Source organism: Ptychodera flava, chromosome 14 (assembly GCF_041260155.1).
Source record: "Ptychodera flava strain L36383 chromosome 14, AS_Pfla_20210202, whole genome shotgun sequence".
NCBI lineage: Eukaryota > Metazoa > Hemichordata > Enteropneusta > Ptychoderidae > Ptychodera > Ptychodera flava.
In genome coordinates, this window is record NC_091941.1 from 10,049,726 (window position 1) to 10,077,598 (window position 27,873).

Here is a 27,873-nt window from a genome sequence, read left to right on the forward strand (position 1 = left end):
TTTGTTCATAAAGTGGTTCATTTTATTGTTTTCCAAGTAAATATATGACAAAAAAAATTGAAATACTCTCTTTATATTAATAAAGTTCACTTCTTTTTCATTTTCTGTAAATTAGGAGCTGATACTTTGACCTTTCCAGGTAAGTTCCGTGACAGGTCATTGTCCTGTGAAGGAGTAAAAAAAATCCAAAATAAAATCAGAGAATGAGTATAAATATCCATCAAACATTTCCTTAAAACTGATCAATTTTTTTAAGGTGTTCTAGTGTCTCCATTTCCTACTACTCTGTATATTACTTGTTGGTTCCTGTTTTGTGAAACACAAACTATCACTCCAGCCACAGCGTAATTATCAGTACTCATTTTCGGAGTCACCCAATCTGCTTTCTTTGCTTTGTGTGGAAAATGATGTTTCTACACGGTTTCAACGTCAGTAATGAAAGGAAACTGTGTTCATATGAAATGTTTCTCATCTGAAGATGAAAGGAGATGGTGAACATTGAAGTCTGGGGAGAGTACCGTAAGCATTTTGAATAACATTTGGTTTTGTGTGGTGCTGTTATTTCATTTTCTTGCTTGAAAGCATGAGCTCCATTTGTTGCAAGACCTTACACACTTAACACCATGATGCAGAACTGAAAAACAATGAAATCAAATCCTAAAGAAGTATGAAAGTAGTCAGACGGTTTGGACAAAAATAAGTTCCCAGGTAGCAGTTTGATCTTGAACACCATTTGACATGGAGTGCCATTCAGGCTGATGAATATTCTCAATTGGAAACGAGACATTATCATGTGATTTGCATATTTAGACAATGATCATGAATACACTTTGCATAAATTATTAGGTTTATGAATATTCTCCATTGGAAAAAAGTCGTCCTTTGAGACTTGCATACTCACACAGTGCTCATCAATATGCTTTGCATAAATAATAAAATTTATTGCATATTCTCCATTGGAAATGAGTAATTATACTTTGATTTGCATACTCAGTGCTCATGAATCCGCTTTGCATAAACTATATTTATGAGTATTCTAATTGGGAACAAGTCATTATCATTAATTTGCATACTCAGACAGTGCTCACTTTGCATAAATTAATAAATTCAAATTGGAAATTAAGCATTAGTGATATAATGTAATGAGTAGATAACTGCTCTACTTTGAACCATCCTTTACAACACAGAATCAAAATTTTTACTTCACTTCAGCGATATGTGGAAGCTTTATACAAAGGCATACTCTCACTGTGGCCATCCAGGAAAAAATATATATATCTGATCATCGCATTCAGATAAAATAAGAACTGTTATTTAAAGGTGTGTTATGGGTACACTACAAATATTTCTGGAATGTGGATGATAGTCTACAGTAATCTAATGATCACACCGTTAATAGTCCAAGAATGTGCTAAACATTCCGTATCGGTAAGATGAAACAGCTACCTAATAACCAGCAATGAACACGTTTGTAGAAACTACCCTTATAAAGAAGCAATCATGAGATCATTTTATGACCAGGTCAACAAGAAACGCATCACTGGAAACTTTGCTATTGTCTATCATGGGTAAACAGTGCCCTCAAAGTTGAGGATCATGACAACTGCAAAGCAACATCACAATGTTTGGAATGTGGGAGGTCAAAGGTCAATCACACACTATGTGAAATATGGGTTTTTTAGGTGAGATGAGAGCGATGTGAACAAACATGGAATAGTACAGAGATTCCTAACCACCTGTTTGAGCATGTGCCGCATTTTAGCCAAAGATACCACAAAAAATAACAGGAATTCAGAATCTTTGTTTGTGTGTTTGTGGTGATCCGGAAGTTCAAACTTACTTTTGAACCTTTACTGAGCTGACGCTGCAATTTGACATTTGCAATCCATGCATGACGTCATCTAGAAATCTTACCACTACTCGATCACGAGCACATTAATGTTTTTGTCTTTATACAAAACAGCTACTAAAGTGTGATAATTTTGTTTCCTTTTAAACATGAACACAACAGGAATACAATAGCTGATTTATCAATAATTACCTTGACACTTTTGAAGAGATCTTTTTCCCTGGCGGTGGTATCTCTAGAAAATTGGAAGGTATTCAGCGAAGTCTTGGCCGCTGAAACACAACACAATCCAAAATCATTTCTGCAGCTAAGTCTGTGTTTTATACTTATCAACATGGATTGTTGAAACACACACAAATATCCAGATTTGAAGCAGATACATTAAAGAATGTTTTCTTGACTGCATGGACCTTTTTTCAGATGGATGTCTTTCTGGAATTGAATATCTGACATTGCACATGATTTGTAAGATGTACCGGTAATCAATATATTATGCACTTGTCAATGCTTTTCACTGGCGGTGTATGGAAAAACTGGGGATATCGATTGGAAATCTTATCCCAGTGATAGGACTTTGATCACCATGATATGCCTGGCAGCGGCAGGGGTTGGGGTGGGGTGGGGGGGTGGGGGGGTGGGATTTGACAATGCAAAGTCCTATATTATCAACATGTACTTGCAGCCTCTACTTTCCTTAATCCTTGGGTATTTCACATATATATAGCCTGAGGGTGGAGAATTGGACATGGCTTGACAAAATGAAAGTCAAATTCCCTTGTACTGCCCACACTCCCCCTCCCATTGGAAAATTATTGATAGGTGAATTATTTGATATATTTACCTTTGCCTCGTTTTGAATTACCCGGAGTGAGTTTCACTTTAAATCTGAAAAACAAATAAAATGATTCACAACCAGTTGTTTATAATTTCTATTACTGTGACCATGGTCATTTTAAAGAATCTACTTTTTGATTTAGTCTGCCGCTGCAACACTCATTTAAAATTGAATGGTCACATTGTGGACAGGTGTTTTTATGCCAAGGTGTGGTGTGACCACATTTATGGATAAATGTGAAATTCTCATGTATAAAATAAAACCTACTTGAAAATTGATTTCATGCTTACCACTGTTGGCATGTTTGCTCATAATAAATCACAATAGTATATTGACTATATGTACATTTCTATGATCTATTATTACCAGTGAGAAGTCTACAAATATACCATTTTTGACACTTTTATTGTGAAAGCATGATAATGAAGTACAAAGTTCATAACTTATTACAAAATAAATGTATAATGTTGTAGAAAGGTCTTCCTCTAGCTTACTTGTAGTTGTGCATTGAGTTATAAGGTGCACAAACTGGTATTGCGAACAGAAGTGTGTCTTCCTCATGGGGACATCCTGTCAAAGAATCAATGATGCTGCCACTTTCCTACACATTAAAAATAAAAATTAGTGAATGAAAATGAACTTGTAAGAGAATAAATCACACAACAAAGAGAACCAACTGTTGTTGTCAAACCTTTGAATTTTTAGAGTGCTAACACTAAAACAAATCCATGAAATGTTAAGTTTATGGGCCATTTTACATTCAAGGAAAAACATCTCTAGGAGCATATCTTGAAAATAATGATAGTTCTTTACAAGATAACATTAAGACAGATTGATTAATTGTTCATATCTGTAATTTGATAATCATTGGTAATTACTTTCACATTAGGTATCACAAGATTAATCAAAGAGAGAGTGAAATAGTTTCTGTTCCACTCTCAGAGGATCGATGGATCACTTCTTTTGCAGATATGAAACTGAGAAAAAGCTTCTTTGCAAAAATTGTCCTGTATCATCAACTATAAGCATTGAGAGTAACAAACGGCAGTGATCTACAGCTTTTCTGCATATCCTGGATAATGGTGCTCATGGTTTACCTGAATAATATTTTCTTCAGCAAGGAGTGCTTCTTTTTCTTCATCTGAGAGCTACAAAACAAAATAAAAATTCATATAATGACAGAAAATACAGAGATTAGAGTTGATCATGAAAAATGACAAAGTATGACAAGGTATTCTGACAAAGTATTCTGGGAGTGGATAAGAATGAGAATTAGATTGTTACAGCTTCCATAACTGATTAACGTCGCCATTTTCACTCACCTCAGCATCATCTTTTGGTTGTGTTGGTTCGTTTGCCATTTCTTTATTCTCCTCGCCACCACCACCTGAATCTTTGAAAGAAGGAAAGAATGGAATTATGACCTTGGACATCACATATTTTGTGCAGGACACATGTGAAGTGCACGGAAAACAGGCTTCATGATTTTTATTGATTTTTTTACTGACACCATTTTGAGGTGTTGCAGAGAGTAAAACCCCTCCACAGTTTATTTGAAGAAGAGCTTCTTTTGAAATAAAAAATGTTAAACAATATGAGTACCTACATTACTTCATCAGACACAAATTCATGAAAGACAGACTTTGATGAATGACTCACCACTGATCTGTATTTTCTGTAACCTTTCTTTACTGCTGTCCATGGCACTCCATGGTCTGCCTCCTTTCCCTTTCTTCTGCTGTTTTTGTTGTTGTTGTTGTTGTTTTAATTGCTGCTGTTGTTTCTTTTTGGCCTTCTTCCCTTTGCCTTCGTTTACACTTCCTGAAGACTTCGTGAAACAAAAAAAAGAACAATCACTTTCACCATTCTGGGTGTGGTTCAAAAATCATTTGTTTTCATATGTGGTCAACATTTTACAAAATACTGGAAGTGTAATTATTGATATAATCATGGGCATAGCCACACATATTGCCTTCAAAACAGTGTCTGAAGATTTTGTGAGAAAAATTGTGAGAAAATTTCTTGTGGTCACTTGATTTTCTCATCACTACATACAGGTCAACTGTTACAACAATTGAAATTGTAGCGATAAGCAAAAGGATGGTAACATGTCACATCTAATGTGCTGAGGTATTTACACATTCTCAATAACAACATAATGTCTGTATTTTTCTACTCACAGCAAGAATTTCCATCTTAAGTTGTCTTTCTTCTTCATCTTGGTCAGCATATTTCTCCTTGATTTTTTTCATCTTTGCCTGGAAATGGAGAGATGAAAATGATTTGATTTAAACAGAATCTTCCTATGCCATGAAGACACAAATGTTTCATCGGTACACATTCAAACGGTGTGGTTAAATCATGTTTGAAGGATGGTTTGCCATTTCATACTTTGTGAGTAGATATGAAAATCTGGGTCAATAGCATCTGCAGTTTGATATGTGTCACCACATATTGAAAAAGTTTATAATCACTGTGAAAATATTACAGAGACAAATTTGAGTTCACATTTGAAACAAAGAACATTGAAAGTGGCAATATATTATGAAATGCATGACAGTTTTTGTACATCCAATCTTAATGCCGATATTTGACCCTGAAATTATGTAATATTTGTACAAAATTGAGAAACAATGGTTTCTGATTCTGAGTGGACTCGCTTCAAATGTTTGTTATTGTTCTCCTTTATACGATTCAAGGGAGCACACAATGATAGAATCTTCCTAGGCCATGAAGTCACTAATCTTTCATCAAGGTGTGTGCTGCCACACTGTGCTCAGCTGTCAACTTTAAATGAACTTGAAATGCATAAAGGACTGCCAGTGAAAAATGTTTTATCTTCCCAACTTAAAAATGCACTGGGCTATTAAAAGATGCAGTCGATGAGGCTTCAAGCGATTACTGGTCCATTATACAGACAATATAATTGTAACTGGTCTTTGTGGTCATGAAAAGAGAACGTTTGGAAAAACAACTGTAACTGTATGATACATGCCTGAGGCACGGTATGGTTGAAATGTGGTATGATAATGTGAACTGTAGAGGGCACAATTCTGGACTTTACATTTCACCATTCAATGTGAAACAGGTGCTCTACATAATAGATGAGGATCATGAATGATTGCGAAGAATCCCTCAAGGCGAGTGCATGTATCCAACACTATCTGACAGTGATTGTCATCAAGCAATTCACAGAACTTTCTGAAATGAATCGTGATTATCAGTTGTCATCTACAGAAAAATGAAACGTGCAAAGCAATATCTGACCTTTTGACCTCTCTTTGGCTGTTGATCTGTTTGTTGTTGTTGCTGTTGCTGTTGTTTTTGCTGTCCTTTCTTTTTCCTTCGGTCTCTCTGTTCATCTTCCTTGGACTCACTCACTTCCTCAGCTTCGCCATGGTCTTCGGCCTTTTTCTTCTGCTTTTTCATTTCTCTATGAAAATGCGACATTCCACGTTTGTTTAAAATCTGACATTTCATCAAATCTCAGCTGGACAACAATTTCAAATTTACACTTTATGTAACACACAGAACACAGATGTAAGGAAAAAATATTCAGAATATCAATCGGCAGTAACCTTACCTTCTCTCTTTTGCTGACAAATGACGTCTATTTGCTCCTTTACCCTGTGTTTAGATCAAAATCATCCGTGTAAAAATCCACAAATAAACCAATGCCATATTTCTGATCAAAAATTGTACGCACTGTTCCAACATTAATATACAAAATGAGAATGTGATAAATAACACAATCACAGCTTCCAACAAAATGTTCTTCAGCAATGCTTGCGACAACTATCAAAGTCTTACTGATGACACTTCTTAGCTATGGTCTTTCATTTCTGTGAGAAGATACCAAATTTGATGAAAATATCAACATTTCTTAACTGTGCATCTCTGGTAAGTGTCTTTTACAAGACTACTACACGTGATAGAAAATACCAGTGAAAAATTTTGGCTGAAGCAATGGTAATATTTTTATCACCTTCTGAAGAGTACTGACCTTGTCCTTATCATTAAAAGTGATTGGTTGATCATCACCAAGGTAAATGACATCCTCTTCAAAATCTACATCTTTCTGCGGTGGCGCTTTCTGTAACTCATATCTATCAAAGAATATGTGATCATGAAATGAATATTTTACAAGTTGATTGCATTTTAGGTATATACAATAAATCTGAAAATTGTTCAGATTTTGAATTCTGTGTAAGGGCAACATTTTTTATTTTTGCGTTTCTCATCTCCCGACCGACTGTAAATTTCAGCTCCGACATGTAAATAAAAAAAACTTTTTATTTGCGCTGCCTCTGAGGCAATCATCCTAGCAACAGCACCGCCATCATCAAATTGTGAGATTGCAGTGACTCAGACTGAAAGGACAGAGAGCACAGAACACTGAAGTGAAAGACAAGAAATTGCAGTGACTGAATGGACAGAACATTTACTATAACTGAAACAAGTACACGTTTTTCTGTACTTAAAAATTGTACAGCCCGAATGGACAGAACATTGAACTGAAACAAATACAGATTTTTTTTGGTATTTTTTTTTACTTTGACCGCCCGCCATGCCCGAGCATTCCTCTGGAGATGAGAAAACAAAAAAATAAAAGGGTCACCCTAATAATACTATTAACACACACCAACTTCCACGTTCAGTTTTGTATCATCCAAATTTTTACTTTTCACTTTCTAACCCTGTCACAACATTGAAATGATACGATAAAATCATCAATGAAATATCAGCATCAATGATCTATGACTTACTTGTCTCCTTGAATATGTTGTAATTGAATGGTAGTGTCCGGGTAGTACCCTCCATCCTCATCATCATCTTCTTCCTCTTTCACAGTCTCATCTTCGCCATCTTCATCTTGCTCTTCTGTCTTGTCTGAACTATCTTCTGTTTTCACAACACTAGCCATATCATCACCTCCAATCTGTGCATCATTTTCTACCGTCTCATCCTCCATACTATGCTCGTCCAAAATCTCTTGTGCATCCTCTTGTGAAAGATCTATCAAATTTCAAAGTGGCAATAGATATTTAAAGTTTGAATACTTGCTTGTCATACAGTTAATTTTAATCATGGAGTTCCGCCTGACTGTAATTTCACATTATGTAGCTAATTCATAGTGATGTCCGTTTTCCATCATTACCATGCAAAAATTAACATTTGAGAAAACATGTATTTTTTTGTAAGACAGTTGGTATAACTCTTGAAGTGTTGAGATGAATTGATTCTTTGCTAGCATGGTTGCTATGATTGAAGCTACAGAAATTCCATGTCAAGGGATCACACCATGAATTTTAGCAATAAACACAGGTGCAAAAAGGAAAAAAAAATGTCAAAATTTCAGTCTGCAGTAGTCACTGTCATGTATCCTGTGCTGTATTTCATAGAACACATACAATCGCCACCAACACTGTTTCAATTAAGTTCTGATAAATACCGTGAAAAATCCCAAAATCCCTATTCGTACATTAATATAAGAACATAAAAACTGAATGATATCTCACCTGGATGTGATGATTTTTTCTCTTCTTCATCACTCCCACCTTCCTCATCCTCCTTATCATCATCATCATCGCTATCATCATTTGGGATACTTATCTCTTCACCTTCAGTAGTCTGTGAAGAGAATGGGCTGATGTTATCATTCTGTCTATTATGACGGATGCAGTTGGTGTTTCTTTGAAAAATGCTTACTTTAATTTGTTTTCTGCATGATGTATTCATGAGGTACTTGCTGTGGGTTACAATGTCAGGAGAACTCTACATGCAAAAGAGCTGTAAAATCTCACTTACAGTAAGCAGAACACTCACAGCAGGATTTACAATTTTTGATCTTTTTTTTATTTTTTGGTTCACTTATTGATCTTGAAGGCATTTTCTTTGTATGTACAGATAAAGCGGTTGATGGTACGTACTAAAGTGAAATCTGATTGACTAAGATTTGGGAAAGTACAATCAATGATTGGAGATCTGAAATCACCATGTTTGTTTCAAGTCATCTGGCCTGAGGGACCAATAGACACTCATTCAATCTTACCATAATGCATGAATACTGGGCTTCAAAAATGCAATACAAGACAACTGGATTTACCTTGATATTGAAACTGGGGACCACCACATGTAACGCTAGCTACCCGTACACATCTCTAAAGACTTCATGCAAATGGTCTTAATATGAATACCACTCACTAATAAATACACTAAATATACACAATAATTGACTCAATGTCCGTATTATGCTTGCTTATTATGTTTGTACTTACAGTTTGACTGTCTGCGATAGATGACATATCGTCTTCATTTGTTTTCAATTTTCTCTCATCTTTGTGTCTCCATAAATCATCATCATCAACCTGTGAGGACAAAAAGTAAAAAATTTGGTAAATCTGTGATTTTTACGTTGGAGGTCTTCAGGCTCTATCATTTGAGATATGGGACAGGTTATGCACTGTGATGTCAACACTTACACGGTTCAAAACCAAAACAAATCATTCTTGATGAACACTAGTAACTTTTCATGACCAAATTAGAAAGTTTTGTTTCCACATATCACAGGTACAGCTTTAAAATGGATGAGTAGACTTATTCAAATTTTATTTGAAAGTTACAACAAACTGAGGCTGTTTTTCTTATTTGTGCACAATCTATTTACATGTAAGTAATGTAAAACAGCAAAATTTTTATACTTACTTTGAACACAAAGCCAAAACCCATCATCAAATAAGACGGTGGAAGGTAATTTTTCTTCCCTGGAAGTCAAAATCAAGTTTTCAAACTTTATTGATTTAGCTTGAAAGGATTAAATCATGTATAGGTCATCACAAATCTGACAACAAACAGAAATTCGACAAGAATGTTTTAATAATAATAATAATAATATTGGGTTCTTATATAGCGCACATATCCACAAGTACATGTGATCAAGGCGCTTTACAATTATTATTACCCCTGGTCACTGGACCTAATATGATACCACTCAACTCCCTGGGGAGCAAACAACAGCTCACATGTGCAGCCAATAAGCGCAGCAGAGCTAAACACACACATAACAAACTCTGTCCTACCAGGTACCCATCACTCCTGGGTGGGGAGAAACAATGAGGAATAAAGTGCCTTGCTCAAGGACACAACACCACAGCCATGCTGGGGCTCGAACTCACCATCCTTTGATTGTGAGTCCACTGCTCTAGCCAGTGACCCGTGATGCCTCCTTTTGTCATTTTAAAGGTATTCATGTTTTATTGTTTCAAGTACACATATAATTCACATGGTAAAGTTGATAAAACCATTAAATGAATTAGTCTATGTAAATTCTGAATCCTCTAGTTTGTTGAAGTGATCCTACCCTAGTTGGTGAACTATACCCTAGCTTATCATAAAGAGAAACCACATCGACGTAATTACACTTTATTTATGGATTGAATTGACCCAGGTAGAATTTTATTCATTTATAACTTACATAAGAGCCAAGTCAATAAATTATACACATGCTACTGTACTTAAAGTCTGTATCTGAAGTTTCAGCCTGTGGTTAACATAGCAGTAATGTTTTATGTGGAGGGCTCTACTGCAAAGCGTATTATAACTTTCATGTATCTATGTCATTGTCTTGTACCATGGGCATCTGATTTGGTGACATGGCAGTCTGGTGTCTTTGATGTGGCAGAGTTTTAATGATAACAGCTAGATCCACAATTTTTCATGAGAACAAACATTTGCTCAATCCTTTCTGGTCCGACTGTTTGCTTGCATAACTGCATTATGGCTGTGTGTAGGCTCCTAGGAGGGTCAATGGGTCTTGAATATTTAGCACAACTGGTATGTAGCTAAAATACTTAACAACTGGGCTTTGACAATAACAGGTAATCTATATGACACAATAAATCATGTGATATATACAGATCTGAGTGTTTTCTTACCTCGGACCATAAAACTACCGGTGGTCAGATATTCTCCTGTAGGTGCAGTTTTGGAAACCTGATGAGGAAGTAATATTGATAATGTCATGTGATTGGGTAATTAATTGCTTTCAATCAAAGATATATTTCCAAAGTTCTTTGTGAAAAATATACACACAGTAACTCCACTATGAGTGATGTTAGGCAAATACCAAGTAGGGAATGGAATGTGACAAAATATTCACATCGGGACGAAAATTGAAGTGTCGGATCACGTGATGAGTACAGTCAAGTACAGGACTATTGGATTTATCAGAGTTTCAAATATTCACTTTTCTTCGCAGGCACTTCACAGTGCAAATGATTTCAAATCATCTCACTGTACATGCTTTCATATCATGTCAAGTTATATAGTTTCAAATTATGTAATTCCATGTGATTTCAAATCATTTAAATCCAAAAATTTCAAATCATGTAAATCAACATAATTTCAAACATGGTAAAATTTGCATGATTTTAAATCATGTCATCAGATAACAGATTTTCAAATCATGTCAATTTATACAATTTCAAATTTCAAATCATGTAAGTCTATATTATTTCAAATCATGTAAATCCACATGACTTCAAATCATGTCAATTCACATCATTTTAAATCACATAAGTTCACAGAATTTAACATTATGTCAATTCACAGAATTTCTCACCTGATGATGATAGACCCACCATGCACTGGTCACTACTTTGGCATCCCATGCTGCACTGTAACATATCGCCATGGTACCCGCCTCATTCAAAGTCTTTGGTGGAACGGCTTCACCTATCATGATTAAGAACCAGTTTTTATTTTTAAGGAAAAACTTAGCACTCGTAAAAACACTATAATCACTGTTTTTTACATTTGTATATTTCATGATAGCTAATCTCTCACCATGTAATTCAGAACATGAGAAGATTTTCAAAACGTTCATTTTATCACAAGTCACTGTTTCATACAAAATCGTCAAAATGACAAGTTCAACAGTAGTCAATGTTAATATGGTGATTCCTGGCAAATAAAGTTTTCCCTTTCAAATCAGCAATGAACTAGTGAAAAAATTAAAATTTACAGTCATTGTTGATTTGATAAACACCATTGTGACTGTGTCAGGATCTCACCTGAGGGATTTTTAATGATAACACTGCTAGCACCGTGGAGATCTGCATGAACGTACACATCACCTGAAAAAAATCAAACCAAAATATCAAAACCAACATACAGTAAGATCTTAGTAGCATGGTAGGAACTGGGATTACTGCTAGGTAGGTACTTACTACGATTAAACTGAAAAACAAGTAACTTATTTTTCTGTTTTGTATAATTTTCCAGGCTGTGAAAAAATTTACTTTAAGCATTTCACGAAATACTGCTTCAAGTTAAGTTGACAAAAACTAGACAAAAACTAAGTTAATACTCTAACGCCACTGCAAAATTGTTTATGACATTGTATTTTTGTCTGTGGTTGAGTGAGTAACGGACAACCAAGTCTATTGAATGAACAGGTCTTATCTACAAATGTCACACATCACCCAAGATTTTGTGTTTTGAAAGTGATTTTGCCAAGTTTGAGGTCTAAAATGTTCAACATTTCACTGTTTTGGTAAACTGGCATTTCTGAGGTTTGGTTATTTTACATGATATTTATTTTGTATTTTAAAGATTGTGGACTGACCCTAGCAAACAAAATAGAAGACACCAAACCCAGTAATCATTACCTTTATTCAAATACTTTCTGACCACCACTTCATTCTGCTGCTGGTCCCGTCCTCCAATTACAAGATAATTTTCAGAACTTATGAACCAAAGAAATTTTTCAAACCTAAAAGGAAAGAAATTAATGATAATTCTCCAAATAACGAAAACTTTAATCCCACATGATTGATTGTTTGAAATCAAGCATGTTGGATTAGAGTTAGAAATATTATAAAAACCATCATTTCAATTATTTTTATTGAATATGTACATGAAGTTTCTATTCATGCCTAATATAATTGTTACAAAAAAATATATGACATATAACAGGGAAATATACATTCTTTTGTAAGAAGGAACTTTCTTTGACATAAATGTTCCCTGTTTACTCCTTAAGAGTGTTGTTAACAATGGTATTAATAAATCACCAAAGATTATTAGCCTTTCTAACATCTACTACTGGGCATTTTTACAGATTCTTTCAAGATCAAAAGACAAAGTACGCATCCCTGTGATAGTCTCTCTGACATTTACCCCGGTAGTTGCTGGATTAGTCTGATATTGTTTCACATAAACTTCTGAAAATGGAAGTTTTAGATGAGCTTTGTCAGAAAAAGTGACAGTATTATTGCCAACAAGAACTGTGTTGGTGAAGCAATCATTTTGTTACACTCACAGAAATCTCAAGATTTGACCTCAGTGACACCTATCCTTTACAATGAATGGACATTGCAAAATATACAGCAATTACGAACCAGTATGTTTTCCTTGCTTTGTTTATCCTTGTAACTATGGCGACATCTTTCAAAGTCTGTTTGGTTTTCGCCTCAGCTGACTTTAAAGCCTGTGACATCAACAGAGATACTGTATCAGAATTCATTCCAATAAAATTCAATTCTCTCCACGTTGACATTGTGCTCACATCTATATCTTGTAACACAATAGCATTTTTTTTTCTGGATTGAGCCACTTTACACAATTGTTAGGGGTGGAAATATTGTCTTCAAGATGCCCAAGATATGTAATCACAATGTCTTACAAATTAATTGAAGTATTATCAAATTTACATTTTGTTATACAGACCTTCTCTGATGCATCGATTGTCTTCTGTTCCTTTTTACCAGACTGTTTTTTGTGATCATAGTACCTGATGAGAAAAACACAGTAAAAATTGAAATCAGTCGGAGTGTGCCACCTCCCTGCAGCCACAAATGGAGACATTCCAACAAAACATTATTTTCTATACTTCAGGATAAATATGAAACAAAATTCTATCTTCTATTTGAAACTGTTTTTCACTTGTTCAGGCATGCATACTACTGACCATTAATGTTACATAGACTCAAACAATACATGCTGAGATGCCTTGTTCCAGAATGCATTCACTGGAAGCTTTGAATGGGGTCATCCTGCCCCGCTCCTATTACAGTGTACTCCTGTACACTGCAATGGCGCATAACCTACTGGAAATGTGCAGAAAATTTCACTTTACCTTCTGGCATTTGCATAAGCTGATAAATCCAAATCAATGTCAATTTTGATTCCTTTATTGCTCTTCTGCTTTCCGTCCTTGTCATTGGCAGCTTCATCATCATCATCTTCATCACTATCTGAACCGCTAAATGGATCTCTGATGACAAAAATAATCACAAAAAGCATGAAATATGACATATTGTGAGCCCTGTCCTGAAATTCTGAAATTTATATTGCTAGATATAATTTATTTAGTTACTGTAATTTATTTGATTTTACAAAATTATCCATTATCTTCTATCAATGAAACTGACATAATAATACAACATTGAGATGGCATGCACATTTCTGATGACAAAATTTGATTTCAGGGCATAGGATATATTTTGAAAATCAAAGTGAAAATATGAATGCATTCAAACTCACGTAAGTAGAAGTGTGATGTGATTTTTATCAAGTTTTAATGATTTTATGGACTGGGCCACAGGATCTCCTTGACTCTGTGCTTCTTTGACGATATCCCATATCTCACTCCAGTCAATCTGATTGGCTACTGCGCTCCTTACCACCTGGATGGCTTTATCGACCTAGTGAAAGTGTATTGGACATACATTCAAATATTTTTGCAAGAAAGCTTGAGAAAAGGTAGGTGTGGTACTGTACTTCATTACATTCAAAAGACTGTGACACTGGTCGATGTCTGATTATCATTTTGGATTTTATGAAGGCAAGAAATTACCTTGTTACATATAGATAGCATTAAATTACATAGACTGATACATAAACATGTGTAAATGACACAGATATCAACATTGATACTGACAAGTCAGAGACTTTTAAACTACCATTGGCTACAAAATAAGCCTTATGATTACTGTAATACCAAATGAAATATGCATTAAATATTTGTAGCTTCAAACTTGTGATCATTTCACAGTAACTACCATTTAATTAATGTCTAAAAACTGTAGAATCAGAATTCTTGAAATGTAATACAGCATTAAAACAAATGATGCAAATGTTGTTTGAGTTTTCAACTTTAAAGAACAGCTGGTAGCGTAATATGATCAGCTTTCACCAATTTTTAACCAGTAACTACTTCAATAACATCAGTAATCAATTGACTTATTTTGCCTTGTAAGTTGTATCTGTCTCTATGTTTTAGGTCAAAGGTCGCTGCATTAGGGTTTGGATACCAAAGCTGGACTTACCAGAGGAAGGTTGATTTCGATCAGCTGTGCCTTGTGCATATCAGCATCCTGCAAGGGTCAGTGCACACAATGAATTTTGGAATGACGTTAAGAATTAAAAGGAAAATATTCAGAAAAGTAAATAAACATCTTTTATGGTAATCTTCTGCATAGTAACAATTATATCCATGTCGTCCCAGCTGACATGTATCAACAGATTCTAGTCAACAGCTGGCTATCAATGACAGGGTTCTCAAAAATTTTTGAAGTAGGCGGAAAATTCAGAAAAGTAGGCGGTTAGCTAATGTGTGCAACCAGGTTCCCTGGGCGGGGGGGGGGGGGGGGGGGGAGATAGTTCTAAGCAATTTCAAGCATTCTTATACAGTGTATAAAAGGCTATTCCAACATACACACAGGAGGGAGGGTTTCAGGGAGGGGGTCCCCTCCCTGAAAGCAAGAAATTTTTAAAATTTGAAGACATTTTGGAGTAATTTCATGCAGTATTGTACTGTATGAAAAACCATTTCAGCATGAGAGTGTTAAGGATTATTTTTAAATTTGAAGACATTTCTGAGCAATTTCATGCATTCTTATACAGTGTATAAAAGGCTATTTCAACATACACAAAGGGGGAGGTTTCAGGGACGGGGATGGGCAAGAAATTTTAAATTTTGAAGACATTTTGGAGTAATTTATGCATTCTTGTACAGTATTAAAGACCATTTCAGCATACAGAATAATCATTATCATTGCCAATTACAACATATTTTCAAGGGATAAAGCTTTAAAAAAAGTCAGAAAAATTAATTTGATATCACTTGGGCCTGTCAACTACATTCAGTTGATAAGGATAATAGCAAAATTTCACCAGACTGTTGTGTAGAATTATGTTTAGCTCATGACTTGAACAAACATTTTGAAATAAATCATAGAATGGGGCCTAGGGTTTTCAAAACCCAGGTAACGATCCGCTAGAATCCTGACCAGCCTGGCTGTACAAAGTGTTTACTGATTTAAATACACTTGATTGAAGATACAGTAAAATCAAAGACTTAAATGAATTATAGGAACACAATTTTCAGTGATTTTAATTCACTGTACTAATTTCACAATAAAACGAATCCGCGAGCTGATTATTGATTTTTGCTGATGTTGAATATAATTGAAAAAGAGAGCTAAATTTCAGTGTTCATGTTTGATAAAACCTCAAACTATAAACGACACTGAACGCCAGCCTGTACAACACTGGTAGTCAATTGTAACACAGTACACACAACGCGATATCGGTCGACCTGAAATTTGACACTGTGATCGACGTAGCGTTTCAAAAGTACGAAAAGTGAGACCAAGTAATTTTTTGTTTATTTAGATTTGACCTAAACCTCCCATACCAACAGACAAAGTCACAAAATCAAAGTTTTCAAGCGTCGACTTTCTCTTCCGCGATGCACACAACCACAGCCCCTCCACAAAGCGCGATGTCGATCGACTTGAGTTGAATATTGACATCGTGATCGACCATGGATAGATTGACGTGGCGTTTCGAAAGTATGAACAGTGAGACTCAGTAAGTTGTGGTCGCTTTAGATTTGATCAAAAACCTACCAAACCCATCAGACTAGGCCCTACTCTTACGCAGAAAACCAAAGCTCTCAAGCGTCGACTTTCTCTTCCGCGTTTGAGCGAAACAAAAGTCGGCTTCATTCGGAAATGGTCGGCTATTCGCGGGCATAACGTAATTGTATGTTAGTCCAATTTTCGGCTATACCCGATGTGAACGTCGGAATAATTCGGGCTGTGATCGGGCGAGCGAGGTTGACCTCGAGAGCGATGCCCAGTGTATAGTACAACACGTTCGCTGATCGCGGTACTATAGCGACAAGTTCACGCCGCGTAAATTGCTAGACTACATATAGCCACATCGGCACTTCTGAAATATTATCTGCGGCTTGCAAGACCACCTAAAAAATCTAATTATTGTTATCAAAACCAGAATTTCCGGGCCAGAGAGCGAAACAGTGCTGTAAAGTAGCCGGCCAAAATACGAAAGTAGCCGGTCAATTTGGCCGGCATCCGGCTAAAAATGAACACGCTGAATGACATTCAAATTACTAATGTGTGATGATGAAATGGTGCTGTCTTTACGGTTTGATTTGCAGGATTTATATTTGTTTTATTTTTACCTTTAATTTTACAGGAGCTTGTTAATTCTCATCTTACAACATAGTTTTGCAACAATCAAAGGTGATCCTAAATGCAAATTTATCAGGGGAATAAGCCATATTCATCCATACCTGTGTTTTCTTCAGTTCTTGTATTCGCTTCTCATGATCTTTCTTCACATTTTCTAATTTTTTTATCGCTGCTTTCTCCTAAGTACCAAATTACATGCACATAAGAGGACACCAATTATCAAATATGTCATGGATTTATATAAAACATATTTTAAATGAAGAAAACTGACAGAAAACTTTTGCATTTTGACTTTTATCGATGACGAAAACTTTTGCCAGGAAAAATTTTTGATAATATGATTGCTGAAGATTTTTTCATGCAAATATTTTCTTTCAAATTTTACCTTAAAGTCGATTTCTATGAAAATCTTAAATATCATGAAGACCTTATGTAAATCATTCATTATGCAGATTTTATCATACAATCACTTCTTTTAAAATGACAGTGGGTCAATGTTGCAAAAATCAGGAAGTTATTTTCTATGATAATGACAGAAACCTGACTGTGTACTAACCTGTTGTAATGCTTTCACATCCAATTTTTGACTGCCTGCTTGTGAATAAAACTCATCCACTGCCTAAATTATCAAAAACAATTTTGACCAGTCACATGAGGAAATAGTATCCACCATCCACACATACTACATATGCATTCAATGTCTGCCATTAAAAAACATACTTCCTGTAATTATCAAAAATACCGTCAAGGACACTATGTGCTCACATTCGGTTTGAATTGGTCCATTCGAGAAATATTAAAACCAGGAAAAACAAGAATGACAAAAGCAAATAAGGTCTCCAACTTAGGTACTGGAGGTCATCTTTAGGAACATGCATCATATCAACTTCTATAGCAATGGGAGAAGCAGATCCTAAATACATAAGCAAATGTCAACAACAAAAAACAGAGAAGGCTTGAAAAAAAGAAAAGGTGGGAGTGGGCAAAAAATGCACAAGGGATCTGGTAAAAAAGTAATGCTACATTATTGATCTTCTAAACCCTACCCCCTCCTGCATATCAAATGTTCCACCCCTTGGTATTACATAAGACCAAATGACAGGAAGTACATTTACAACCTTGGAGATTTTTAATTAATGCCATGAGTGTTATCATTCTAATGTAAACAGCACTTAAGTTAGTTACAGATAGTGAAATGCCTTCCACTGTGGGTGGTGATTACAACATCTGGAATTATCCTGGATCCAAATTTCTCATCAGTTTTTGTCTGTCTTACATAGAAAAGTTGCAAAGATTGGTCCAAAATGAAAAAAATTACCTCAGCTTTGTTTTCTGGATCAAATTTTCCTACAAATTGGTATCAAATATGACAAAATTATGTTCACAGCCTTCAAAATTGTCTCACAACATATCCTGGGTTAGTATAGGTCATTTAAGGTCACAAACTGAGAAAAGTACCTAAAATATACAAATTTTGGGGTTTCCCAACACTTTGAGCAGAAAATTTATCTAATAACATCTTTCAGGACTTTATACCAAATTACAAAGCTATCAAACAAGGGACTTTATACCAAATTACAAAGCTATCAAACAAGTAATGTTGAGATAAAGTTTTCTTGACCAAAAATGACAATATTGTCTTAAAAATACAATTTTTTATATTTCAGGACAATTTCCACATATCTAACTATTGTCATCTCTGTACGTCTGTGTACAAAATATGAAAGCTGTCTGTCCAGGGGTTTTAAAAAGGAAACACAGTCTAAGATTTTTTGACCAAAAATGACAAAATTGCACAATAATAGTAATTTTCCCAATTTTGTCATAAATTCAACAAATTAGAAGAGTAACACCCTTGCAAAGAGACAACCCAAATTTGAGAGCCATTGGGACGGCGGTTTCAGAGAAGAAGAATTTTTACTGAAAATGAGAAAAATCACAAAAAAATTCAGCAAAAATACAAAATTAAGGATATCTTCACAATATTCATAAAACTGTATAAGGTTGACCTAAGGTACTTGCACACAAATTTTCAAAGCAATCAAAAAAGCGGTTCTTGAGTTATTAATTCTTAAGCATTTTCACATTTTGTAAGCTCATTTGCATAATTTTGGCAATGCAGACTTCATTTGGACAAAATCCCATCTATAGCCCAGGAAGCATCCACACACCAAATACCAAGCTGAAACGTGCAGCGGTTTGCGTGTTTTTGATGTTGACGGACATACTGTACATACATACATACATACATACATACATACATACACACATACATACAGACGCCATCGACTTCAGCCTATACGATAAACTCACATTGGTAAAACCAAATGTGAGCTAAAAAAACTGAAACTGATCAAAAGCTGAATCCACCAAAACTACGCTGAATCTTTACTGACAAGAGCAGATAAGAATTGCATGTGAACTGTCTTGTCCAATACTTGATATTATCAAAGGAACCAAAACAAAGAAATATCTGCAATCTATGTCATCCATACATTTTTATGATACTTACTGTTCACCTCAAACAGTCAGAATTACATTATAAATGAACAACTTTTTGGCTACTATTTGACTTTACCTTTCCAAAACGTTCAAATTCCATGTGTAGCCCTTCTTCATGTTGTTTGAACAGCCTTGGATGAAATTCTACGTTCCTGGAAAATGAACAGCATCTCGACTTGATTCATTGCAATGAAAAGTGTAAAATACTTATGAAAAACTAAGTATTTCAAAATCCTTCACATTAAAAAATATCCTATGTAGTGTTTGAAAACACAAGGTTATCGTCGATCACTTCAAGTGCATGCAAATCAATATTGTTTGGACTTCCTTCAGCCGTACAATGTCTGTCATTGTAGATGTTCTTCTTGTAGTGCATTTACACAAAATATATCAATACGACAACAGCAGGACATGCAGCATTTTAACAGTTGAACCACAATCATTCTTCAAAACATCATAGATTTCATCCCTCACCTAATTACTGGTACCGATATCCCAAAGTAAATATCCATTCTGCCAGGGACAGTTATGTTTAACCCTTTGAGTGCCAAAGTCAATTTTTGTTGCCTTTATAGAATATGACATAGCCAGCAACTTTTTTCAGATCTAGACAAGTTTTTTTCAGATTTTTCTCAAACTTTTGGTCAAAAATTGCTGCCATTGAAATGTTAAGTCCATTTGGTCCAAAATTATCAAAAAATTACAGAAGGGTTCATAAAGATTGGTAAAATGTTACAGTGAAATTTCGGTGGGAAACATTACAACACTCAATGGGTTAAAAAAACATTATTAACGGTAATTTTTTCACAATTCAGAATGATGCGAGCTTCACAATGATTGGCTAGCCTTGTGCAACATATCACATGATGTCATAGCTTACGTCACTAATTCTGTCTGGCCTTCCTCAGAGGTGACCGCTTTCTTTTCCTTCTTTTGGATAATGAAGCCCTTGAAACAAAAATTTGAATATTTAGAACAGATGATGAGACAGATATGAACTTCTAAAAACTGAGCTATTTCATTTACATTTCTGCTTTTAGAACAAATCGATCACTGATTTATTCAGTACATATAAATTTGATGTTCATGCGCCACCGGAGAAATTCCTGAACTCTTTGAGACAGTTCAGCTGTTTCTGGAAGTACCTTTGTGTCATGTAATATACAAAATAATTTTCTTGGGTAGAAAATTTCTTGGAAAGGACTTTCTTGACTCAGGGGCACATCAATTCAGCTAAAGTGTGCACACTGTTAGAGAGAGCCACAGTATCCATCTAGTTCATTGCATAATCAAATACTGATGAATGGCACATGGAAGAGGTCACAGGAAAAAGGAAATCCTGGAGTATGAAGGTCTGCAATGAATTATCATAAATCCACCCCAGAAATTGGATCAATGCCAATATCAGGATGATATCAATTAGCATAAGTTGTAGGGCTTCATGGGAAATACTTCAGTCTAAGACTTGAATCTGTTGCCTTAAGGACAGCACAATAAATTCATAAAGCAAAGGATACTAATACAAATTGTTTATGCAGATCAAATGACAATGTCTAACTGTTATATATTCATGTATCTAAGATTGTACACTGCATTAAAAATTTGACTGAAAAATACCTTTGATAGAGTGGTGCTTGTCTGCTGCAAGATCTCTTCTGCTTCTTGTAAAGCTACGACTAATTTTGGCAGATCTGTAAATTACAGACAGAATTTAATGTCTTCACTGTAGGACTATTACTAGAGAGATTAATTTTCTCAGGATTCTGTGAATTTTTGAATCTAGAGAAACTACTGCATTAACAAAACAGTGCCTTTCCCTTTTGTGATTTTTGTAGTTTTGAAGTCATGACAAATTTACTGAGATTCAACTTTGCATGATGTATTTAAACATCTAGGAATTGGCCAAAGGTAGGAATCATGTTGGGTTTGAAAATGGTCTTTGTCTGACAAAGAACAATTATCTTAAGATGAAATAATAATCTTCATTGAAAAACTACATTCAAGTATTAATTCTTGAAACACTAAACCATGACTTTTTTTGCATATATTTAGACAACCGTCAACTGTGACAAAACTATACAGAAAAGAGTATCAGAGAACAACAAAATTGATTCTGGTAGTAAGGAAAGAGACTCTATCACACCTGTTGACAAGTCAAAGTTTTGTCCCAGTTTAGCATCAAGTAATCCTTGTTGTAATAAGCAATGCTCAATGACTGCAGTACCATACACTGGATAAAGAGGAAGAAAAAGGAAACTTCATGCTTTGGTCCTTGACTGGAATACAATGTTTCTCTATGATTGAAAGGAGGAGTCAGGACGACAAACCAAGAGTGCTTTCTGATCTATTTTCTCATTTAAAACTTGCTTCAACACTGTGTTGCTATGAATATGAACTTTTGATCAATAGTTGCATTAAATGACATCTCAAAAGAAATCTCAAAGTGTCATTCACTGTCATGCCCCAGATATTGTATCACTGTAACAGACACATTAGTTGCATTGACAACAAGAACAACTTCCAACAGCAATTATAATATACATCATGGATTTTAGGGTCAAAAGTCAAGGATGAGACTCCAAAATAACACAACATAAACACAGTGTTGGATCATTGAATACACCATGGCCAAGTGACACAATTTATAAATTATGACACTGCGTTAAAGTCAACATTTCTAAAACCAATATTATACAAGCAAGTCTCAAACATTAAACCTATTTCCGTCAAAATCAAGGACTTACCTAAGTGTGGATTTAAAATTCTTTTCAGCTGATCACCCACTTTTGCCCCAAGCAGTATTCCTCGCAAGCTGAAGTGAAAATTATCATACACAAACAAAATTTTATTAGGACATTCATAACACTTTTCAAAGAACCCTGATTAGCTGCAAATGTAAAGTAAAGGCAACTAGTGCAGTTCCTAGCTCTTATTGATCTTTAAACTGCACAGCAGAGAATAGAGAGACTTTGTTTATTGTATGTTTACAACCCACACTCCATATGGACAGTATGAACCTTTAGTTTTCAAAGCATGCAATGACTCTCATAATAACATCAACATGCCGTCCGAATTCAGAGACAGATTTTGCATCCAAGTTCTTTTCATCATCAGTACATCGGATTTTTCTGTCACAATGATACAAAATCAGTCTATCATTTTTCAGCACAAAGTATTATCATAGCAGTGGCCAGAGAAATAAAAGTACAACCCAAAACCAGCTGTACAGTGAAACCTGTCTATTAAGGACACCTTCAGGAATGGAAAAAGTGTCCTTAATATAGAGGTGGGGCAGGTGAAATTCAATTCAAAGTGTAACTTTTGGTTAGATAAATCTGTCCTTAATATAGAGGTGTCCTGATTAGAGAGGTGTCCGTAAGGACAGGTTTCACTGTACTTTTATGTCTAAAGATCTTTGACCCTGAGTGACAACTTACAGCCTAACAACAAATCAGTGATGTGTTCACTCACTAGATTTCTTGAACATAAAGGTAAACTAGACAAATGGTATCCATGGTTCATATTTCTTGCCATACCTTTCCATTGACAATGGTGGCTCTGGTTGTCTTGCAGCTTCAATAGGGTAACGCTCTCTCACCGCGAACCTCACATCTTGACTTTCATCTGTCCGCACTCTCAACAGATTCAATATCGTGTATTCATAGTCTGTTAGAACCACATTGCCCTAAATAACACCAAAGAAAATTTATACAATTTTAATGTAAATGTTGATTTTCAAAATATTATCTGATGTGAACTAAAACAGTAAGTATACATGAGTTCATGTACAGAAACAAATACCTTTAATAGGTCACAGTTTATCTACTCTATGATAGAATCAAATAGGGTCATCTGACCCCTTGACCTTTGTATCAAAACATCTAAAAGAGGATGCATTGTCAGCTGCTTGTTTTCTCAGTACAGATCATGTCATTGAAAACCAGTTGCTTTATAACTTTCAAATTTTTGAACTCTTTGGGTCAATTAGCATTTCTTGAAATTTCCTTGAGTCAACTAGACATCAATATATGTAATTTAAAGAATTTCCTTCAATCAAATGGAAAACTGTCTTCAGTCAATAGTGCATAATATTGACTTTTGGACTCACTGTTGCTAACCTACCACTTCATGTCAACATGGGATCAAAGTTGACCTTCTACACTATGAATGATCTGATGTATCACCTTAAAATGGGGTCACAGCAGACCATTTGAAGTGTAAATATCATCATGGCTGACCAACTATATCACTGATGGTCTACCCTTGCTTGTGGGACAAATGCTCTCACTGACTTACCCTACCAGAGAGTTCAAATACCACAGCTAACCTGTCATGTTACAGAGTTCAAAGGTTGTGACAGCTGACCTACCCTACCATAAACAGTGTAAACTTCAAATGGTGCCTCAGTGACCTACCCTGTCATAGAGTTCAATTATTACATGGTATGCGGCTTCATCAGACTCCGAACTGTAAATCTACGATTCTGTCCACTCCAAGCTGTTGTACAGAAACCAGCCGTCTGCCTCTGAGATGTTTCCTCAGCTTTATGGAGAAACCAGATGGCATGGCATGTTTGGGCCATTCAAAGTCGGTGCAGTGAAGTCGAGATCCCGATTCAAAGAGGAGTGCCTCTTTGACATCTGGCCTGCCAAATAAATTATTGATAAATTTTATTAGAGAAAACATTTTGAATTCATTATGCTGCCATCAATCAATCTATTCTTTGGATTAGAATCAGAATGTCAAACAAAATTGACTTTAACTTTAAGGTATGCATCTCAAAATTGAGACTAAACTTTTGCTCAAATTTTCATCAAGCATACTTTCAACCATTCTCTTTAAAATAAAGTATAAAAAAAGGGGTCACCCTGCAAATTTTGGTAGTAGCAAAACAAATAGTACAATATTTACTGACATTTGAAATTCACAATGGCTGTCATCCTTGTGTTATGTCTGTAGGGAAAAATAAATTCCTGATTTTCACAAATCCAAGCCTGTGAAAACCTATTTATTGTACACCATAAGCTTCAAAATGAGCCCTGACAAGTGATATGCCAAACAAATATATTGTATAAGTTTTGAGCCTGACTATCAATCCCCGAGGTGCCCACTGTTCAGGAGAACACATAAAGCTGATATACATTACATGTAATACATGTACATGTATTTGGGAGTGCTTAGTCATCTGCATGATGAATGAGTCTTGTAATTGCTAAAGATAAAACAATGAGGTAAGAGCAAAACATAGTGCAGTGAGAAGCTGCCCACAGGTAAACATAGCTGGCGATGCTGTGGAATATCAATCGCACATGGATCTGGTGGTCATCACCACATCACTGCGAGCAAAGCCATGGGCTATATCAATAGTTTATCATGAAAACAATCAGTGTCACTGATTTAGCTGGCAAAATAATGAAATTTATTAGTCTTTAAATAAACGAACTTGTACCCGCTTTATCACCATCTACAACTAACCCTCTACTCCTGCTAAATACCTTGACAATAAGAGGATGTTTTTTCAACCACTTGTCTGTGAACTGTTGACAGTTTCAGATTTCTGCTCAAATTTAAATGTTTGCCCTCTACTGGCTGTAAGCGTTTCAGCGCATTGAATATTTTAGAGGTCAAAAGTTCAAACTGGAGCAGAAACTGCTAACTCCTCAAGGAAAAGTGGTTGAAAATATAAGTTGTTATTGTTGAGGTAGTAATGATAAAACAGGTACAGGATGATTTATTTATTTAAAGACAAATATATTTCATTATATGGTGAGCTAAATCTGCAACATTGATCAGTGTCGCAATAACTATTGACACAGCCTATGGGTTGGCTAACAGCGGTTCTGTGGTGATGACCCCTGACCTGAGTGCAATCCATACACCACAGCACCACTACCGTATTCACAGCGAAGGTAACCATGCAAAGGGTAACCGGATAAGTCGGCCAGTTGCGAACTTGGACTCGGCCAGTGGGAGAAGTCGGCCAGGAGAAGTCGGCCACTCGCAACAAAGCAATATGATTGCATATGCATTCTCTTCACAGTTGAATACTTAATCGGCACATGCCAGTTTTAACTTTTTACTACCATACTTTTTGTTATTTTGTCGGTTTAATACTACTAGGAACATTCAGAAAACAACACGAAGAGGTCCCACGTCCACCCTGCAAAACATGTACGGTCTGCCTCAGTGTTTGTGAAGATCGCGCGCGTAAAGGTCAGGCAAACATTATGCCATTTCTTCAGTAAAATTTAGATCGCTTTCGCATATAACTTTGGTGGGACTTCAAAAAAAGAAACACTGTTATAGATCATTTATTCTAATTGGATGCATACTCTACTGGCCGAGTTCGCCCACTGGCCGACTTCTACAACTGGCCGAGCTCGTAACTGGCCGAGCTCGCAACTGGCCGACTTTTCTTGTATTCACGGAAAGGAATGAGAAAAGGTGGCACCATACCATGATGATCAAAATTTCTTTTTCCACACCAAATGTGTTCTGTGAAAGGTGGTGACAATCCTTGATGACAAACAAGCATTAAGTTTTAGTATTGTACTTTGAATATAACATTTCCATTTTCGCTTATAAGCACTGTTTTCCATATAGGATCAGACAACTTGTGATAGAGGGTATGAGTAAAGAGGTTCCCAGACACTTCGCACCAAAACCACTTCGCACCATACCATCTCGTCCCATACCATTTCGCACCAAAACCACTTCGCACCAAACAATCTCGTACCAAAACCTCTTCGCCCCAAAAATCACGTCGCCCAAAACCATTGCGCCCCTAAAACAATGCCACTTCACTCCTCAATTTATCGCTAACCGTTAAAAGCTGAAAATAACCAACCACTGCCTGTGAAGTTTTAATCACCTTTCTATCATCCCCAGGACTGAAATCTTGAAATTGTACACATTTCGAGAAAATGACATCACATCGTACAAAAACGCGCACGGCACCTGAAATGTACCATTTAGTAGTTTGCGTGTATGGTTTCATGGAAGAATAAATGGTTCCTGGTAGCCAAGTTGCAGGTAAAAACAACGTTATGATACATCGTGGCATCAATGTTTTAGCGACAAGTTGACGGAACTATACTTTAGTGAAGTGGTTTTAGTACGAGGTGGTACTTGGGGCGAAGTGGCATTGGACGAGGTAGTACTTGGGACGAGGTGGTTTTGGTGCGAAATGGTTTTGGGACGAAGTTGTGTGGGGCTAAGTGGTTTTGGTACGAAGTGTCTGGACCCCTGAGTAAAGATTAGTGGACACAGAATGGGTTATGCATTCATCACTAGTGACCAGGGGAGTCAATACAATATATTATCAGAGTTAGGGATAGAGGACTAGCCAGGCTAAGGAAAGCTGTTATATTTCATATCCTAAGTGTTTGTGTCCACTTTATCTTAACATGGGCCTGAACAGGGTCTGAGTAATGGGTGAGGGAAAATTCCGGGGAAATTTCACGAGATTTGAGTCGTGGGCATACTGATAAACAAAATAGTACAGCCTACTTACTTGGCAAGCCTTATGAGGTAGGTTTTATTGTCTATATCATAAACATTGACAACCCGAAGTCCAAGCAATCTGGAAATGAGTAAAATGTAACTGTTAAGACCAAATATACAGAGTTACAATACATCTAGTGACAAAGATAAAGAAAAACACAAAGCTCCAAGAAGAGTTCTATAATTGAGTACGATGCGTCAGTCAAACACAATCAAGTCTCGATTTCGAAGGGGAAGGAGTTTCTACGTCAACCAAAAATTACTTGATCATGTAATTTTAGACACTTGCGAATACATTCTAGTAAGGGAAAGGGTTCAATATCTGTATTTGTGTGCAGCATATTCTATGATTGACTGATTGACAGTGCACAACACATGGACTCTGTCATTCCCAAGTCGAATTCGAAGTCATCATGTCAGGTACACGAACTCTTCCGTCACGCTCGTGGGTTCGATTAAAACTAACCTTTCACGTATTTCGGGAAGCACCGCTACTATATCGATTGTCGTGAATCTCGATTTCATGTCGGCGACATAGGTAGGGAGTTTGTAGCTGGATCAGGATTACGAAGGGCTGGATAGCCACGGCATATCCAGCTTACCGGAAGTTGACATAGCCTCATCCGCAGTCACCTCGCTGCATTATGGGAGTAGGTCAAAGCCTTTGGATTGCATGACCTCCC

General features: G+C 35.9%; 1 protein-coding gene across 1 annotated transcript; it reads right to left on the bottom strand.

Moving 5' to 3' along the window:
* LOC139149274 (ribosome quality control complex subunit NEMF-like) lies at positions 1-27,823 on the bottom strand. Its single transcript, XM_070720921.1, is given in 36 exon segments — positions 1-164; positions 2,042-2,121; positions 2,691-2,734; positions 3,179-3,285; positions 3,782-3,832; positions 4,007-4,077; positions 4,344-4,512; positions 4,865-4,942; positions 5,952-6,117; positions 6,268-6,311; positions 6,688-6,790; positions 7,451-7,700; positions 8,204-8,315; positions 8,963-9,052; positions 9,390-9,448; positions 10,619-10,676; positions 11,305-11,417; positions 11,756-11,818; positions 12,353-12,456; positions 13,085-13,173; positions 13,413-13,476; positions 13,822-13,959; positions 14,229-14,389; positions 15,014-15,061; positions 17,287-17,364; positions 17,742-17,804; positions 19,764-19,839; positions 20,568-20,635; positions 21,305-21,378; positions 21,831-21,917; positions 22,432-22,499; positions 23,224-23,372; positions 24,103-24,147; positions 24,149-24,332; positions 27,201-27,269; positions 27,657-27,823. Coding segments are annotated over 36 exon segments (3,360 nt in total). The 5' UTR covers positions 27,716-27,823; the 3' UTR covers positions 1-86.
* Positions 27,824-27,873: the final 50 nt, after the last annotated feature.